We start from the raw sequence: 20,549 nt of genomic DNA on the forward strand, positions 1-20,549 counted from the left end.
TATTTTACAATATTTAGAATATAACACATTATTTTCAACTGATTATATATCATGTTTAACAAATAGATATAGTGATAAGGGAAGCCTTGAATGATTTTCAGAAGTTTGAATGAGGAAGTCACCATGGAAAGTGTTTCTTTAAACTTTTTCTACAATTTGTATTAAAGCGTACCAAGTAAGTGTCTCTTAAAATGAAACCATTTTCTGGGAAAAGGAACTGCTGGTCAGAATGTATGGAACCAATTTTAAGTCAGAAATATGCAGTGATAACAAGTCTGTGTACAACTGAATGGAATTTAAATTGCTCAGTTTAAAAAAAAATGACCAGACTAACTACTGCTCCTCTGGTAGATGGTATGAAAGCAAGTGAACAGCATGCCAAGCAAATCAGTAGCCAATTCTTTGTCACACAGGTCCAGAAGACACAATCATGCATTACAAATACTACTATATCCCATGTGTCAGAGTGGCTTGGTGCCTTCAAACAAGCTAGTCTGGCTGGGAATCAGTCTGGGTTCACATGACACAACAAGCCCACGATGGGTTATCATGTTGTAAGTACTTAGTCTCTATGTATGGAAGCTGCCCTGGGAAGGATTGGGAAGAGAATCCCATTCCATCAGTGCAGTTGATCCAGGGAAAATCAAGATCCAGCCCCAGAATTAAAACTGTACCACATTAACATTGTATCGCATTATCCCACCTTTACCTTTTCAATTAGATCAATACAAGCTTGCAGATCCAAGCCAAAGTCAATGAAGACCCATTCAATCCCTTCTTTCTTGTATTCTTCTTGTTCCAAGACAAACATGTGATGGTTGAAAAACTGTTGCAGCTTCTCATTGGTGAAGTTGATGCATAACTGTTCAAAGCTGTTATACTGCAAAGAGAAAGGGACATGAACGCCTAAGTGCTTGAAACATCAGTATTTACCTCTACTACTTCCAGCACCCTCAGAAGAATATCAATGCAATTTCAACCGTTTGAGTGTAACACATTTCCATGTACCATGTTTATGGAATCTGGACACATTATGCCATCAAGTAATTTTGGCCCACAAATACATTTCTGGATGATAAAACTGACTTTGTTGCATGATCATGCTGAGCTCAACTGAAGGGAAATGGCTACAAACCATGGCAAGTTTAACTCCTTCTCTGAGGTGACATTCTGGATTGGTACCAGCCTACATGGTTAGAGAGATCCGCAACCATGTCTCTGTAGAGAGATTAGCAACTTGGCTCCTGTTCTCCTTAAATTGCATGCACTCCAGTGGTCTGGTCATTATAGCAAGCTTATTACTAAGAAGAAGTCCCTGAGTTTGCCTTTTGACTCTCTTGTCACAATATCTTTTTCTGTGGTGCAGTGTCCTTTAGAAACTGTTAATCCCCTTATCTACTTCAATTTTGTCACAGCACTTGAGATCTGAACTCTGCACAGTGCCTTTCCTGCTTTTCTGCCATATGACTTCTAGAGGGCACTGTACTATAAAGGAATAGTTCAAATACACAAGTAGAAACAGCACAATTTTCAAGGTTCTAATATAAAACCCAGTTTTATCCATTCTTTAAACAAACAAACCAAACCGTTTTGTAAGACAGGAAAATCCCAACATTGTCTAAAGCAGGGGTTCTCAACCTTTTTTTTTTTTTTAACTCATGGTCCCATTCTGAGCTCATTTACCTCTGTGACCCTCTTCATAGCTGGAAAAAACAATTACCATTGGCCCTCTGGCCCCTAGAAACAGGGTGAAAATCCTTCAAATTAATTAATGAATTAATAAACAGTTGAACATTAGCTTGTAAACCTATGGGCAGACACATTGCTGTATGTTTTAAACCTGAGAATAATTAGCATGATCATTCATATTACTATGACATGTTGAAATCAATCATGGTGACTTCATCATGTTATAGAAATGGGCCTGTGAATCAGCCAGAGCATTGCTGAAACCAGTTTTTTTAGTATGACTGCAGTTAAATTTTCACCTAGGTCTCTCTCAACAAGCCAGCAAGTTGAAAGAGACGGAAGGTTATTGCAGACAAAATTAATCTGTCCACAAGACCTCAAGGTAAGTTTATTTTGCCATTAGCTTCATGGACCACGGAAACTGAGCTAGAGATGTTTTGTCTGTGTATTTTATTTTTAGCAAAGTTCAGAAGTTGTTTTTCCCATCACACAGTACAAAAACCACTCCTGCTGGGATGCTGCTGTGGGCAAATTTTGAAACTCACCTCAAAGATTTCAAAGCCAGCAATGTCCAGCACTCCGATGAAGAACTGCCTGGCTAGTTTAGTGTCCAAAGTTTTGTTGATACGAAAAACTAACCATTTGAACATCCGATCATAGGTTGCTTTGGCCAAGGCGCCCACTGCATACACCACCTGCAAAAAGCAATGCGACAACAGTGGGTCAGAAGAATAGGAAACAGAAGGTACTTCGAGAAGAGAATCACTATGAGAAATGATGAAATAGCTCCTGGATATCTAAGGCTACAATCCTGTGCACATCAACTTGAGAAGAAGACCCTTTAAACCTAGTTAGGCTTACTTCTGAGTAAACTCAGGTAATATTTATCACTGATAATATTTGATCATTAGTAGTTAATTAACACAGAGTAATTAATTAAACAAAAATTAGGGACAACCACTCATCTTGGTGGGGATACATTATCTTTAAATGAAAATTGAATGCATCTTTAGATGAAAGTTAATAAACAAGTTACATCAAGTAAACAGAGCAGTAATTATACAAAATATAAGGCAGAGCTGACTTTGGTTTTCATATCCTATAAGAAACATTGTGTATAATAACTATTATATGCTTAATATGCTTTTACAAGTCTTAGTACACAGATTAAGAAAGCAGCAATGAAGTGTCACCCAACATTTATTTGTCCTTTACAGTGATTCCTTTACAGGCTTCGGCGAATGGGGTGGCATAAAAATGTTTTAATAAATAAATAAATAAATAAAATTCCCCACCTTTCCTACATCATGTACAAGCTTCTTCCCAGGTCCACTTACCTGATCAACAGTCTGACCTTTGGTCACATATTCATTTCCAACCTTCACCCTGGGGTGAAGCAGCCCCTTGATTAAATCACCTGAGCTGATCCCCATGAGGTAAGAGGATTTATCAGCACCTGAAATGCAACATTGAGACATGAATCAGAACAGGAAGTCAATGAAATAAACTATAGATGGGTTTCCATCATTTAGAAACCCCGTGACTGAGAGTGACCCCCTCAGCAAAGTCTGCTTGTAATTTAGACCAGACTTTCTCAGCCTTTTTATCTTGGAGAAACCTTGAAATATTTGTGAGGTAACCCCTGCATAAAAATTATTATAAATGATAATGATGATGATTAACCTCTCATGTCCAACCTATGCACAGGCACTCAGAAGAAGCACAACATTTAATATTATTTATAATTATTGTTGCTGTTGATGTTCATTTTACTGATGTGCCATACCACCCTGTCATGCTTCCCATAAGAACTGCTTTGATCTGCCTGTGGGAAAGGTCCACCAGCTGGGCATGAGGGCAGCAACCTGCCCCTCCTCCTCCTCCTCGCCTCAGCACTGCACCCCAGAGACAGGGCATTCTGTCCATGGAGGCTCCACCAGTGACACACCACTTCCTCATTCTACTGCTTACCAACCGGGTCCCAATTCTCACTTCTTCACCTGCCTGTAAATCATGAAGGGGGTGTGCAATGAAAGGTAAATGTGAAATAAGGGCCCTTACTGGTCATTTAATGCCAGCCAAATGAAATCACTGCCACACTGCTTCCTACAACCCTGAGGCACACACACCAGACCATGGTTTTTTCCTGGGCCCCCTTCCATTACCTAGGCAACTAGGACAAGTGGTTTATATTATTAAATATCCACACACATGTGAATGTGAAAATACAGTGTTCCCTCTCTCTCTCCATGATCTCTTGTGGAACCCCTGGTGACCTTTTAACAGTTAATTGGTTTTATCCTTGTTTTTATCACTATTTTTAGATGCAGTGTGATGTGTGTTGTTGTTATGGTTTTTGTTCTTTGGTTTTTTGTCCTTTGTAAGCCATTCAGAGACTTTCTTAGTAATGGGACGGCATAGAAAAACTTTAAATACATAAAATAAATAAAAACATGGCCACCAGGGCTAACATACAGAAGCCATTGTGTTTTTGTGGGGACTACCATCCCAATACCCTGACAAAGTACCAGAAGTCAATTTAGCTTTCAAGCACTAAAACATGATACGGATGTCCCAGAGGTTGCAATGAGTTCTGCAATACTATCAGAAACCCAAGTAATCACCACTGAGAGCCAGTAGGAGTATTAAAAACAGGGGGCAGAGTATTCATCAATGGTAGGCCCTTCTCTGAGGGAGAAAGAAGATACAGACTTCTATCAAACCTGGGATTCTTTTTATTATTGGCTAGAGAAACGGGACTATGCATAGACTTAAACATGTTTATAGTATAACATAAAAGGAAAAAATGTGGGGGGCTGACCCAGTAGGTCTGATGTTTTCGATGATTGATGTTTCTTAGTTTCTTTTTGTTAGGTATATTAAGAATAAAACCTATTCCAAAAAAAAAAAAAAAAAATCAGTGGTAGGCCCTGAAATCAGTCCTGCTTTGCTCTGACACCAGCCATTTATCACTCGTAGGCAGCAGAATGGACGCTTACTTTCAGTGCCTTCAGCCTCTGCCTGCTCCTCACGTTGTTTCTGCTTGAATTTCATGTTGCCAAAGTGCATGATAGCTCCTACTATTTTATAGCAGCCATATTTCTCCTCGGGGCTGAAGCCCAGGATGTCCATGGCATGCTGCAGAAAAAAGCAAACAAGATACGGCTGTAAGAACAGTGTCACTGCAGTGAGAAAAAGAAACATGAACATGGCATGTGCTAGCCCGATGCAGAAGGGATGGATGGGCGATGAAAATACTGGGGCAAAGGACAAGAACACTGGGATGACTTGGATACCTGGCATTTTGGATGTTATTAAAATTAAGGAATTTTCATTAAATTAAGACAAACTTTTAAATATCATGGATTTAAGATACCTAGATTTCGGTTTTTGTTATTGCAAATTTACTGATGCTATATTTATTTATTTATATTTCCACCAAATGGCTAGCTCAAGCTCAAGGTAGCTAGAACATTTAAATGCCCATGGTAAAGTTTTAACCCTCTGGGGGCCATGAAATTACAAGCTTGTAGATCACCCCCGCCCCCCAATAAAATAGAAACAACTCATGCTTGATTGTGCAGTGGATAAATACATACATCTGTAGCCATGAGCTCATCTCCATCATCAAGGTTGTCCACAGTTGTTACACCTTGTGAGCAGAAATGATAGTCATAGGGGTTGGAAGACAACAGAAGCATATCTGAGGAAGAATGGATAAGAAATGAGCTTTTAATGTTTTGTGGTATATTGTTGGGAGGGGGGGAAATTGAAGCTATGGGACTAATGGAAAGGAATGAGCATGCAGCACCAAATCTAAATTTACATTTTGTTAAGATGAGCCAGTTTTAATACTAGTATCAAATTAAGTGGATTCCATTCCACCAAGATTTATGCTATAATCAGCGTTTTAGTCTTTCTGATAAGACTCATTTTTACTGTAGAGGGTAACATGGCTACCCACTGGAAACTGCTAATTTGAAAAAATGGACTGCATTAGTTAAAAATTCCCTTCCACAATAGATCAGCTTGCATGCCAAAGATCTGCTTGAATAAAACCTTCTTTCTTTTGAGAGGACACAACAGATTCTTCTGCCCTCTCACTGATTAACTTCTGTCATTCTTATATGGAGTATCAGAAACTGAGGATGGTTTACCCTTTCTGCTGAAATTGCTCTTTTTATAAGAAACCATAAGCATTAAGGAGCATTGAGTTTCCAAGCAGCTTTGGAAACAGCTGCTTGGAAACATTGCTGCAGGATGAGATTCAAACTGGCCAGACTTATTGTCCTCTGCATGTGTTGGCTGAAATGGCCACATAGATGAGTTTCTCTACAGTCTAAGGTAACAAATAATTTTAATTTGCTTATGTGCAAGTAACATTGTACAGGTATTTTTTTTAAAAAAAATCCACAGATTCCTGGCAGATTTAGTATTCAAGGAAAAAGATGGAAACAGACTGGCAGATTTAGTATCCAAGAAAAATTATGGAAGCAGACCCAGATCCAGCAATTAGCTGGACCTTAACTTCAGGATCAGCTTAGAGGTTAGAGCCTGGAAGGTCTCCATTATGTGGCTACTGGGAAGGCATGAACATTGCATAGCTGCATATCCTGATGGCTATCTTAAGAACACCCTTGGGCTGCTGACTGATTTAGAAGTGGTCAGCCTTGGTCTTGTGACCACCAGATAAGATTACAGTCTTCTTTGCAGCGCTCTTCAGATCTGCCTTATAAGGTATTGCTTGTCATCCCAGGGCAGGAGCAGGAGGCAATAGCCCAGAACCTTGGCTGCCCCAGGATGCTATGCTAAGCATCTGCAGCGAGCCGGAAAAGAGTTTCCTCTGTATTTCCTGTTTCATAGCATCTGGTCCCATATTCAGAAGATGCCATAAGTGCAGATCATAGTATGGATGGATGAAATCCTTTCTGAGCAACCTTGTCTTTCTCTCTCAGAGAGATCCTGCAGGCACATGATTGCAAAAGCTTCTCTACTCTTATCTATGTGAGACGTGTAAGAAAAAAGTAAAGGAGCTAGGGATGCTAAGGAATATGCCCATCAAAGCTATTTTAAGTTTTTCTCTGAGCTATTTTGAATTTTGCCTGATTTTCATGCACTCTATCTGCTTGGCTTGCATCCATTTGCATCTGGAGTCTAGTTTTTTGAGAGATTCTTTAATTTGAATCAGCTGGGTTGTGGAGCAGTGACAATTTAAGCCAACATTCTCCATCCTGATGCCTTCCAGATGCATTGGTCTAAAACACCCATCATCCCAATGACTGTGCTGTAGGATAGCTGGAAGTTATGGTCCAACACATCTGGATGGCACCGGGTTGGGAATGCCAAGAAGCTTTGTGCCTCCAAAGTACCTTCTCTCTTATGTCATGATAACAATCATGAAAAACCAGGATTCATACTGAAGTGCTTTTGCTGGTGATAACTGGGAAAGGTGGAACGGATCACCCATGCTATTCCTAGGCTCAAAGGACCTCTCTAACACCGAACAAGTGAATATTCTTGCTTTCTGAGGAGGGCCCAGCTTTAGTGTCTTGTAGAACCAGAGAGTCTGTTCTTCAGTGTGGCTGGTAATAGCTCTACCATGATTGGGATTTGTGTGTGGGTCAACGAAGATCCAGATGTTGTGGCAGAGGCATCCCATTGGACTATAATTGAATTATCCAGCCAAAATGATATATTTCCCATTTATCACAGATTAGAAAGCATTTTCTTTGGCATTCAAGATTCCAGCACACAATAATGCAGTTGAATACATGGGTTCATACAACACATTAGGCCATGGTGGTTTACCAACACAGAAACAAATTTCACTATAAGCACCCTGGAAAGCACTAGCCTTTGCACTAGGGCCAAACACTGGATAAGCCTGCATTTCAAAGGCACTAAGCCTTCCCCAACATGGTGCCATCTGGATGCGTTGGACTACAAACCCCATCTTCCCAACTGGCATGGCCAATAGCCTCTCTTGCCATTGATGGCAGCTAGGGATGCCACTGTGATGAAAAACTGCAAAATCTGTTCTTGCAGCATTCAAGGACTTCCCTGTGTGCTTGGCCCTGTCTTGGAAAGCAAGCTGAACCAAGAGGAAGCCTGCAGATGCTTGTGGAAGGAAGGTGGCATAACCAGCAAGCAACAAAGGCTGCTGCATGTGATACAGAAGAGGGGTGCTGCTTGTGCTCTGTTTCTGGTGAGCACCACATGAACTCGCCCTCAAAACAGCTTCCTCACACTTCCCTAGCCAGGCATGGATATCAGACCACTGACGTCTTCTATCAACCTGGGTCATGTGCTTTGCAGGCTGACAAATGCCTTTGCCAGTTGTTTTAACGTCTATTACCTTGGAGCTCCGCCTTCTTTCCGGAAAGGATCTGATAGTAGATGTGGTAGCTCCTCTCTCCTGGCTGCTGGAAAATCACTCTTGATTTTTCCAACAAGTCTAGAAACAAAAGATATGATATTACATTGTGGGGCTACTTTATTTTAACACACCAGAGCCAAATGAAAGACAACTTGGGATTTCATATAACACCAGGAATGCTGGGTTAGCCCAAATGCCTCTCTAGGCCAGCATTCTGTTTCCCAGAAAGGCCATCAGATACCCATGGGAAGCCCGCAAGCAGGGCTTGAGTTGATAACATTCCCCTTCCTTGCTCCCTGTCAAGTGGCCCGCAAAGACATAGGACTTCTGATGTTGAAGCCATCATGAAGCCACCCATAGCTAATTTCCCATTAATTTGCCTAATTCCTTTTTAAAGCCATGCAAGTTGGTGGCCAGCACTACTCACAGATATCAATATCAGCAGAAGCCAGCTTCCCTGATGGGCCAAAATGGATGCGGATAAACTTGCCCTAAGATAGAACAGAAAGAAAAGTGACTCATTTACTGAGCAAATGAATAAAGGCTCTAACAATGGCTTGCAAGCTCTTCAACAGAAAGCTGCCTTTGCCTGCTTTTACCATGTTCTGCTACTGAACTATGCAGCTTGCTCGGAGTTGTAGGCCTTTTCTCCATCTAACCCTGCAAGGCTGGCTAGGAGTTGTAGGTTTTTTTCTCTGTCTAAACATGCATGCGATTGCTTATTTGCACTTTTCTTACTTGAATTGCTATGTTGGAAATAGCATGTGTACATGGCACTGCACAGATTTGAACATGGATATATCCATTCTCCAAGTTATGCAGATACAGGAAGGAAGGCAGGCAGGCAGACAGTTTTCCACACTGACAGAAGTTGATTTATGGGTTCTAGCTCAATAAGGAATCCCACCTAAATGAACACTAAGAGCCAAAACAGACACAATGCTACACGTATAAGTGCAGTTGTGCACATTTTTATTATGCAGAAAACAACCACACATAATCCTGAGCAGCCCTGAAACTGTGAGGCCTCATGGAAGGGGAGACTTCATGACAAATGTAGCAGACAAAGAGGTAAATTCCCACCACCACCTTCCCAAGGCTCCCCAGGCTTTTTCTGGGCTTCCGTTTACATAATGAAAACATGCATGTCAATTCCACGTTGGTATTGACTCCATAGGTGCTTCCAGAGGGAGGGCTGCTAGTTCTAGCCATGAGGAGGTGCTGTGCAGCCATCCCAATCTTTTTCCCGCCTAAACGGATTTTCTGTAGTAAGGCCAAAGATGGACAAAGGGATGGAAAACTGGATATATTTTTCCTACTGAGGAAGGTCAGTGATGTTCTAAACATTTCTGTATGCTCACCAACAAAGGCACATACATACTGCCATAGTTGTTTAACGTATACTTACAAACCGTGAGGAGTTGTCATTTCTCAAGGTTTTGGCATTGCCAAAGGCTTCCATAGCTGGGTTAGCCTCAATGATTTGATCTTCAAGGGTACCCTAGGAGACACAACAAGGCATAGATCAGATCCCCAGTGTTCCAGTGAAGATTTGCTCAGAATGCTGCAGGAAGCAAGCAGTGGAACACACTGCAGGAAACACTGTGACTCCTTTACATCCCGATTGACACCTGGCAATCGTCATCGTCAAGGTGTCAGGAAATTTCAGCCTTGGGAAGGGACCCAACAGATCAGCTCTAGCCTGCCCTTTACTGAAACAAGATGATGGACTGAGGTGGAGAGAATTTTTGAGCAGGCTTCTTCAGACTGCAGGAAAAGGAAACTGGTATTTTCTTTAAACACTCCTCCACATAAAGAACTCTCTCTGTGTAATAAAATGGCATCTTGGGGAGAGGCGTTCACTAAACCTAGATAGGCTAGTTTACTACATGCAATGATTTTTTAAAGTGGGGAAACAGTTGAAAAATCAGTGAAACAATAAAAAATTGATCTTGCTGTTATTCCTAATGTGCATATTTTTTCTGCTAAGAATAAACCACTGAAACTAAACAATTCATCCACCCTGGCCCAAGTGTTTGAGTGCTCAGCTCTTAAAAATTTGGCTTTGACATTTCTGTGTATTTAACCAGATTTTTGGTGATGGGGTAGGGCTGCCACCTCTTTTTTCTGCAGGCTCCTCATCTTTAACAGCTTTATGGTAGGCAGGGACAATGTGGTTCCCTCCAGGCATATATTGAATTTTGCCAGTAACACTTGGTCAGAATTTCAATTTTGTTCTTTTTCTTTAAGAATATAAAAAGTTGCATAGTTTTCATATTTAAGAAGGAAATAATTGGATTTTTAAAATATAGAATACAAGATAAAGTGAAACTGATTCATCCTTCCCTACTTTAGAAGGTGCCAAAACATCAGAAATGGATGGATTTCAAATGGATATAGGAGAGGCGAACCACAAACATGAGGTAGGAAATAAAAGTGTGGATGTTTAATCTGAGTCATTTATGTAACAATAGCAGAGAATTTGTGCAGTCCTAATTCTGCCTCAGACTTCAAGTTTTTTGCTTGGTGAACATCATTGAAAATAAACATTGTGAAAAACTGAGGTGTAGATTGTATATTTCTGCAAGTTTCCCCTTCCAGATTTAACTCATTACAAAGTGAGACCTATTCTGTTTCAGACTTTTAAAGCTGAAAAATGGAAGACACTTAAGATAACAGAAAGCTAAGGTCTTAAAAATACAATGAAAAAGTCCAAATATCTATTTAAATATAAACATACTATAATAATGAAGAAATTAAAGCAAACAAAAATCTACCTTTTAATGCATTGTAATGCAGATTTTATTTCCTACAGCTTCTTGAGAATATCCTTTTCTTTTATTTGGACATATCTATGTTTAAATTACTGGAGAACAGAATTAAATCATAATAACCAGTTCACACAGCTATTGCGTTTGTGGTAACCAGAAAAAATTGCTGTGCGTATCTGCTGCTTGTCTGGTGCCAAATGCTTATGCACGGCCACTGTCAAATATGAGAGTCATCTTTCTGAATGCTCAGTGGTCTGAAATCTAGTACTGTGCTGGCTTGCAAAAAGCTGAGTCTTATGCACAACTATTACCTGCTCCTTAGGCATAATTTACTGACACACCAATAACTGTGTCTTCAAACTGGAAATCAGATTTTTCTTTTAAACACTTACCCCAGTTTTAGTGGCAGGTGCTTGCTAGAAAAAAGGTTAAAAAAAACAAATTTACAGTTCAGAAGTATAAAATCAGTCACAAAAAGTGCTATTCAAAGAGGTGGACATTCCAATTTTGTCCATAAGAATATTCAAAAATGATTAACAATTTCAATTTTAAAAAAAACAACATTAAAAAATACACCAAAAATATGTTAAGTTGATTAGATCAAGATAAAGAACAGCACCAAGAAGCAAGAGGGTTAAATCCAAACCCAGGGAAGGAAAACAATGCTGGTGAATTTGGCTTTGCGTACCCAGAGTTCAAAAATAACCAATAAGAAAATAAGCTACTGCAAGGATATTTAAGGAAAAAAGAAAAGGAAAGAAAAAGGAAAGAAAAAGAAAAGAAAAAGGGAATGCAAGATGAAGAAAGAGAGTAAGAAAACATACAGGATGAAAAAGAATCAAAAGGAACAATAAAGATAATGGGGTTGGGGAAGATCAAAAAAGCAAGGCTTAAAAGAAAGAGTTACAAGATTGTCTTGGGGAATTTCCAGCTCCCTTTTTGTTTTGTTTTTTTAGTAGAAAAATAAAAGGTGCGGAGGTGAGGGAATCAAGCCAGTGACTTAAAAAAACTTTTAAGGCAGCCACTGCTTGGGTTTTAAGCACCCACTTTATGAAGCTCCTTCCCCAAAAGCAACTGTTTCAAGCCTTGCTTGTTTCAAAGTAAAAGAAAAGGCCATGTCCAAACACGCTGCCAAACACGAAAGAAGTCCAAAACAAAACAAAAATGCACAAAAGAAAACAGCCAAAAAAGCACGTTTTTCAAATGAAGGCCTTACTCCTTTCTTGCCCGGAGAGTCACCCAGGGCTGCGACAATGGCAAAGTATTGAATGACTCGCTTGGTGTTTACAGTCTTACCAGCACCAGATTCTCCGCTTAGAGTAACAGAAATACATAGATCAAGAACATGAAGCAGTGACTGTCAAAGATTGCACAGACACACAGAAGGAGCCAGACAACATCCCAAACATTGAAAAATATACAATCAAGTTAAGGTGGCAAAGGAGGTCTATCACATAGCCATCCCACCCAGTCTTGGGCAAGGCTGGCACCAACAGTAGGCATGGTTAGGCATCTGCCACGGACCTGCACTGCCTGTCAACAAGACCCTCCTAGAGCTGTTTCTCCTCTTCATCAGTTCAACCTGCTTGCTCACTTGCCTCTCATTCTGGCCCAGACAACAATGATGGTGCAAAGGAAAAGAGAACCAGGAAGTGCCATTATCTACTTACAGGCTCTCTGCTTGTCAAGCAAGCAAGTGGTAGCACTAATGAGAAAAACAATAAGGAGCAAAAATAGCTACAGATAATGGTGATGAGAGGGGGGGGGCATCTAAAGGTGTCTTGCCCAAGGATCCTCCAAAGCATAGACTCGGCACTGGTCTTGGGTTTATTTGAGTTAGGTGGCATCTGGCATGCAGGGTACATTTGTAGCATGAGATATTCCAAGGTCCCTGAAGAGCAAGGATAATGATGGAGCTGTCTTAACATTGTTCCTGAAATGGTCTAGGAAGATTATGCCTGCATAATCAACCTTTGTCCACTGCAGAGAGATGGGGGACCATGTAGGCAGAAACATCTATACAGATTTCTATGTGGGGATCAAGAGTGCATTTGACCTCTCCAAAAGAAAAAAGAAAAAGAAACCCCCTCATTTATATTAACCTTCACCATCCTCCAAAATTATTGGACCGCAATACCCAGAATTCCCTACCATTGGCTATGATATGCTAGTTGGGGCTGATAGAAATTGGAATCCCAAACATCTGCAGGATGGCAGGCTGAGGCAGGTTGGTTTTGATGAACCAACACCTTGTACCTAGTACAGGAATGGGCAAAGGTAGATCTGCAGAATCTGAACTTCAGTTCCCAGAAGCCCCTGCCAGCATGGCCCATGATCAGGGATGCTGGAATTTGGAATACAAATAATGGGAGATGTACTTTCTGCTCACATCTGCCTAGAGCATTTTCAAAGAGTGTGACCTCAGAGCTTTTAGAAGGGGCACTTTGCCTAGAGGTTGGTTTATGAGGAAAAGGAACCGAGACAGCTGCACTGGTGCATTTTTTTTTTTCTTCATAGTGGGCCTGTTTGCCATGAGCAAGAATGAATGAGACACAGATGGTTAGCAGTCCTCCAAGAGAAGGAGAATACAATTGAGGATATGTGTGTTGCTTGACCATCATCCTCTAAATCTATTCCCCTCCCACCAGTTCACGCTGAGGAGTAATTTCATTCTTTTTCTCCGTTTGTATGAAATAAAGAGGCTTGGGGATTCCACCCACCCCCTTCTCCACAGGCACTGAATTCACAAATTTCTCAAGTAGAAAATGCTTTAACCCTCTCTTGGGGAAGGAGCAGAGAGGAAACAGCCCTTCCTCTCATTTCAGTAGAAATCCCCAGAAAGCTTCATTCACCCACAGTGCAGAAGCAGCTCCTCAAAATAGAGAAGCTTTGGCACAAGCCCAGCAGGGTGTCTCCAGGGTCCAGGCTTCTTCATCACTGGGGTGAATATCATCTTCCTGTGTACAAAGCCCTGTGGCACTGACTGGGCATTGATTTCATGCCTATAGTTAGCAGTTCTTCCATTGTAATCCCAGCACACAAAGAGCCAGGCTGGGGGGCGGGGGGGGGGGTGAGCGAGTCCTTCTCAGGACAAGAGCCAAACATCTCATGCTATCAGCCCCTGCTTTACCTAATTAGGCCATGACCAAGGCTTCAAGCACCAGGGGGTTCTGGCAGCAGATTAGGCTTTATATAGCTTTCTCAACATGGTTGTTTCAGTCAACTTGTCTTACTACTTCTCCCCCTTCACAATTGGGCCTCAGCCACTTCTCTTCCATAATCCTTTGCTTCACCCCATTTCTGCCAATGTTTCCTGCTTTGGCGGTGAAGTATTCCCCCGCACAGAACTTTGCTCCCCCACCAGCCCCCTACTAGCCCTCTACTCATTCTGAGCTCTCCCAAAACCTGTCTTTAAGCTGTCACCACTCATCGGCCACCCAGAGCATGTTTCCATCCCCTTTCATTAACCCCCTCCATGCATACATATTGCCACCCAATCTCCTCAGAGGTTTACTCCATAATTCCATATGTCATTAACAAAGTTGTGTTTTGTTGCCCTGGATCTTGTCCAGGTGGCCAGCACAACCAGTGACCAACTGAGCTAAGGCAGCCTACAAGCCAGGTTTCGTAACTTATCATTATCAGGGACATGATACAACATTGCTGTGGCTGTAATAAAAGATAAATTGCTGTCAAAAATCTCAAAATGCACTGCTCATGAGTGCTTGAACTAGGTCTAATTTAAGGGTCTCAGGTTGTGCAGACTTGCTACATATTTTTTATTGTGTCATGTTCATGGGTGCCTCAGAATCTTTGTTTCAGAAATGGATTTCTTTAATTGGATTTTTTCCATGAGATTTTCTTGGAATAACAAGAAATGTTGCCCAAAGAACAGATGGTACAATAGGAAGTACAATATTCAAAGTATTACCAACCACATACTGACAGAAATTTTCTGTCCCACTTTTTGTTGGCAATGTCCTCTTGGGAGGGCTGTAGCAGCTGTTAGTTGATATGTAAGAGCCAGGAAATCTGTCCAGGGTGTGTGCGGGAGAGCTCAAGCAACAAATTAGAAGAGGGAAAGAAGTGTAAAGAGGCACCAATGACCCTCAAAGATTCTGCAGCATGTGCAAACGTTTTGGCTTTCCTTTCTTAGCAGGGAGACATGGTAAATTTCCTCCATCTACAGTTGGTTTTGTTTGTATCCAAACATTAGGGGCAGGAAAGAATACCAGGGCTCAATGCTTAACTCAAAAACAAATATGATACAAATGAAACAGTGGTGCAGATAAAGACAGCACTTACGTGATGAGCATAGACTGGTTCTCCCGATCTGCAAGATACAGAACAATTGTTAGACTTATACACATTACTGTTGGACACTACAGGTCATTAGCATGGGTCCTCCCCTTACTCAACTGTTAGCTTGGGTTTTATTTCAGCAACTCTAGTTGAGAAGAGAAATTGGAACTGACTATCACCCACCCACTCCACTTAAGCTCAATATTATGGCCACATCCCCATACATATTCTCACAGAGTTGCATTCTAATTAATTTGCATTCATCAGAAAGCTATGGCCCTATGTGAATCATGAGCACACACCAAGTGTGTGTGTGTTGGGGGCGGATCAGAATTGTCTGGTTGGAAGGCATATCATGTGGAAGCTAAGTGAAGTTCACCCATTAAAGCTAAACATGAGAGAGCACTTTGGAATTCTAGGTATGCCACCTTGAATTTTATCACGAAAGAGAGATGAAATAGCAATGTAACAATGATATTGAAATTAAGTCCTCTGTCTCCACTCCTGACAATCATACGTTTATGCAAAGATCTCAATAGAACAGGAATATGGAGGACTTCTTTCAGGCAAAGGGTCACATTCACTTTTGGGGATGCCCTTGGAATGATCAGGGCAATGGGGGTATGGTCAAAGGCAATGGGGAAGAGCCAAAACACAAAATGCCACTACATTTTAGCTTAATGCTGCCCTGAGAGTACCTAAACTTTAGTAGATGCATGTAACAAACAAGACAGGAGTCAAGAAACTATCACACTATCACAGTTTGGCAGGGAGCAGGAAAAATGAATGTGACCATCTGGAGTTAGTCAAATTTTGGCTCTTGGCCTACAGTTTTCCACCTCTGGAAGAACTTATGTACAAATTATACGAGTGTAGACATAACTGTAAATTCTGTGGAAGGCAGGATCCCTGGCTATAGATAGTTGTCAGTGTATGGGCTCTGTTCAGACCTTTGGATGGATGCCCTGAAGTCAGTGTCAGGGTCTCAGTTCTGAGATGCACACTTTCACTGAAGATATGCACATTTGAACATAAAGGATGTGTGTGTGAGCTCACAAATACACACACACAGCACAAGCATGCACAAAATACATCCAGGGCACATCAGAGAGAAGGATTCCAGCTCAATCAATACGCATAAACAACATGCATTGCATTTTTGACAAAGAGGCACATTTAAACATGTGCTACACACAGTGCTTATTGCATTCTGAATGGGAGGACTTCTTTCTTCTGAACATTTGATGAGGGAGCTGATGGAGAAGTTCCCACAAGCAGCTGGGATGTACAAATAATGGGCCACTCTTGTAGCAGTTAGCATCTGGTGCCAGGAGCACAGAGGACTGTAGCAGCTGCTTCCATGATCAGAAAGATCACAGAGTGCAATCCCAGAAATAGCTGCTATTTTTTCCAATCCAAGAAAGAATTGCTAAAATCTTATACATGGTCCTGCTTCAGATAGTAAGTGACACATAAACAGATCATCATTAAAAAAAAAAAAAAAAGATCTGCCTTGCCTCTTGGATAAAGGACCCTTTTCTTTGCTCCCTGAATCCTGCTTGTGAGGTATGTCCCATTCTTGTGTGGAGATGGAACTGATCCTAAAAGTGCTGTACATCACCAGACTTTAGGAAAGTTTTAAAGTGTGCTTCTCCCAGCTGTGTGTGCGTAAAGCAGCTTTCTCCAATCTGGCATGTGTTTCACTACAGCTTCCAGCAATCCTGACCATTGGCCATCCAGACTGGGACTAATGAGAGTCCAAAGCCTCAGGTTGGGGAAGGCTTTGGTATGAGTATATGGGTAGGTTAGCTTTCCAATTCCCCTCTTTGCTGCAGTTTGATGAGAGGACAGATACAAGACTTACTGCGCAACATGTCATTGTAGGCATTGTCCGCAATGGAGTAGATGTGGGGTGGGGCCTCAGACCTCCGCTTGCCTTTATAGGCTGCTACAACAGGAGCAGTATAGACCGGGAGCCATTTATATGGGTTTATGGTGACGCAGAACAAGCCTGAGTACGTCTGGAGGGAAAGAAAGAGACTGATGAGGGAAATCAGAGTGAGTGCCAGGAGCAGGTATTAGCATGTAATTGCCAAGGCCTACTTCCCAGGAAGGGGCCACTCCCAACCTCTGGAGCCACCTGGCAGGTGAACTGTGATGGAGATAGAGCAGCGTTCTCCCTTTGGCTCTGAAGAGTTATCGTCTGAGATGTGGTTTGAGTCCAGAGAAGGATCACAAGTGGATGAGCCGTGGTGACAACAGTGAGGAGAAGGTGGGTCGACAGGGAGCTGACCCAAGGGCCCTCCAAGACTATGGGGACTAGATTACTGAGGTGAACCTTGGTGGCAGGATGGCACTTTTCGAAGGACGGAAGAGAACCATCTCGCCACCACTGCCGTGTTTTAGACCTATATGTAGTTACTCCCCAGGAACATAAATTGCATATTATAAATTGGAACCACGCTTTTAGAAAAAATGCGTATTAGGAAAAAATGCTTTAACTTTAAAAAAAATAAAAATCTAAAACCTCTTCACTTGTACCCCACCACTGAGAACTGAATTGTTACCCCTGTTTGAGAACTCACTTTTCTCAGTCAAGTATTGTCTGGACTTGTTTATTATATTTTGTAAATGGAAGTCGAATCAAAGGTATAATATGGCCATTTCCATGTATCTATAACCAGAAATGGAGGAAAAATTGTGGAAGTTAAAGGTGAGGAAATCATGACATGCCTTGCTATTTGAGATAGCAAATGAATATATGGGAAGCCATGTTTCATAGCAATGGGGAGAAATCTGTTTTGGTCAATGCCAGTCTTTTGGTTCACACACATAAGTGAGAATCAAGAGAGCTTCTCTTACTTACATAGATCATCCATTTGGAATACCGCCGTTTCAGGTTATGCAGCACAGAGGCCTCATTGAGGTGAGTTAACATGGCCATGTCTTCAATCATGTCAAATTTGGGAGGATTCATTTGCTGAACGTCATCCTCCTTAACAACAACAGTCTGTAGGGAATCAAACAAAAGAACTTTGTTAAAGGGACACTACACAATCCTGCAAGATCCTGCACAGGTTCCAGTTCCGAGGGTTAAACCCAACATCAGTTGAGTGGTCTTTTGCTCAGACAACAGGACTTTCCTTCCCCTGCCTACACACCCTGCAAATTTGGGTGCAAATCTTCAATTCCCAGGAGCAGATCTGGAGAGGACGCAGATGGAAAAGAAGTCTGTTCTTCCAGCTGATGGCATTCTGCAGGCAAGCAGCCAGCCTTAACTCCAGTCCTGAACTATTTGCTTCATAAACCCAACGGAAATCCAAAGGAAGATTTCAGCGTGAAATGGCTGAATTAAAATTTAACAAGAAGTTTGACTTTATTTATTTAGGCTTGGATTAGAACAATTATTTTCAGCCCCATGACAGAAACTTGGGTAAACATAGTTAAAAACTATGGTAAGTGTTTAACTTACCATAGCAAAACTAAGATGGTTGTGCTATATGTTATTGCTGCTGTGAAGTCGTGTCAGGTTTCTTCTCTGAAGCATTTCACAGCATGTACTTCTTCCATTCGGTAGCTAAATGGTTTGTGGTTCACTACCCCTTGCTCTAAAAGTTTTTCCCACGTGAGGCTGTTAATCCACTGTTGGTTTTGTTGCAGAATTGATAGGCCAGCACTATATGAGAAATGTTTACTGTGCTGCTTTTCCACTGGGTAACCTCTAGGTGGCACTTTGGTATAGGGGGATAGTGCAAATACACAACTAAAAAAGCACTGTCTTTTGGTCTTACAATTAAATACTGCACTTCTGCAGCTCTGAAAAAAGCCTCAGAGGAAGTACAACATAAATGAAGCCAGAGGGTCACAACTTTGTCCAAAGAACCAATAAATAAAAGTGAGTAGCGTATGACAAGTGCATGATAAATATTTCACACAGAAAAGCCCCTACCTAGCAGTGTATGTCTATATGTACACACCAGCCAACTGTGGGTAACACTTAATGTATCTGATGACTTGGCTATAGGCCACAAAAGCTTGTGCTATAATGTTTTTAGTCCTTAAGAAGTTGTAAGGTTCCTTCAAACATAAGCCCACCAACCACAGAGTGACAGCAAAAGAGAGAGACCTGGGATAGTTCTTCTGCTGCTGCTGCTGATGATGATGATTAAAATAAAAATAAACAGAAAGAAAAACACAGAACAAAAAAGAAGATACCAAGGGACCTTGTACAAAAATTGCTTGATGTGGGAAGTTTCATAAAGAATCAGCAAAAATAATTATATCATCTAAACGTATAAGTACAATTTTATGTGATAATGCATAATTATAAATAATGCTTATTAAATTGGACAATAGCCAAATAGCTGGGATAGTTCTTAACACTGCCTTGTCTATTTTGCAGTGTTTTAATAGGTACTGTAAAACCATCCTGGAAAAATAATGACTATTCCTGGTTTTCCAACAACTGACCAACATGGAAGCCATCTGTCTTTCACCAATGACCCATATTATTCTAAGAATAAACTGTAACTTTTAAGAAGTCCCACTTCAGATATCACATTGCAATGTGTTTTGTATCTATTTCTCTGACTTCAAACAAAAATGATCTAGTAAAGGTACCATACCAAAAGTCAGAGTAATATCTCACTGCTCACAAAAGCCATGTTTAAAATCTTTCCTACACCCCATTAAAATTAATGCCGAGCCTTGTGCAGACATTAACCCCGGGGTGGGGGGGATGCAGTGGGAACACACAGGCAGTCTCCACTCCTGGTCTCCAGTCAGTTAAATGCTTGGACAGCAAGTCAGTGCAGACATAACTGTATGCAGGGTCAGGCAATTTACTGCCCTCCGGAGTTTCCAACTATAACTCCGTAAGACCGAGCTGGCATGGCCAATGGTCAGTACTTATGGCAATTGTAGTCGAAAACATCTGGGCAGAGCCAGGCTGCTTATCCCAGACAGCCCATGAGCGTAGATCTCTTTCAGCAAAGCTTGGAAGTCATCCAGTGCTCAATCCAAGATCCCAACAGTGTGAAGAGAAAGCTGACCAACTGAGTACAATCTAGCTGTCCTACCATATGGCCCACAAGCAGTGGGAACCTCCCTGAAGGGGGACCTAATTCCATTTAGTGGGGAAGGGAGGAGAGGAATTCACTTTGGAATCAATTTTCTTAATTAGATAGCTTTCTAACTTGACACATGTCTTTTGTTAATAACTCTCCCTTTGTATGATAAAATCAGCCTGACTGGTCTACTTTAGCATAATAAAAGACTATAGTTATAAGCCTCTAGTCTTGATCTGTTTGGAAGGAGAAATGTGGTGATGGAAAGACATTTTACAACAGGCTGCTGCATGTAAGCATGTGAAATATCTCAATGAAATTGGAAGCAGGAACTCCATGTGAATT

The 20,549-nt window shown here is 41.3% G+C and overlaps 1 protein-coding gene across 1 annotated transcript in view; it reads right to left on the minus strand.

The window, feature by feature from the left end:
* The window catches only part of MYH7B (myosin heavy chain 7B), a 54,370-nt gene that overhangs the window by 24,805 nt on the left and 9,016 nt on the right, over positions 1-20,549 (minus strand). Inside the window, exons 4-16 of the mRNA XM_044447482.1 lie at positions 18,005-18,148; positions 17,003-17,159; positions 15,142-15,169; positions 12,053-12,149; positions 11,229-11,252; positions 9,474-9,566; positions 8,493-8,556; positions 8,045-8,143; positions 5,289-5,392; positions 4,689-4,827; positions 3,027-3,145; positions 2,235-2,384; positions 710-880 (exon numbers count right to left, since the gene is read on the minus strand). Of these exons, the coding sequence (XP_044303417.1) occupies positions 710-880; positions 2,235-2,384; positions 3,027-3,145; positions 4,689-4,827; positions 5,289-5,392; positions 8,045-8,143; positions 8,493-8,556; positions 9,474-9,566; positions 11,229-11,252; positions 12,053-12,149; positions 15,142-15,169; positions 17,003-17,159; positions 18,005-18,148 (1,389 nt within the window). The remainder of the gene's footprint in view (positions 1-709; positions 881-2,234; positions 2,385-3,026; positions 3,146-4,688; positions 4,828-5,288; positions 5,393-8,044; positions 8,144-8,492; positions 8,557-9,473; positions 9,567-11,228; positions 11,253-12,052; positions 12,150-15,141; positions 15,170-17,002; positions 17,160-18,004; positions 18,149-20,549) is intronic.

The sequence above is a fragment of the Varanus komodoensis genome, unplaced genomic scaffold (assembly GCF_004798865.1).
Source record: "Varanus komodoensis strain SLA01 unplaced genomic scaffold, ASM479886v1 scaffold52, whole genome shotgun sequence".
Taxonomy (NCBI): domain Eukaryota; kingdom Metazoa; phylum Chordata; class Lepidosauria; order Squamata; family Varanidae; genus Varanus; species Varanus komodoensis.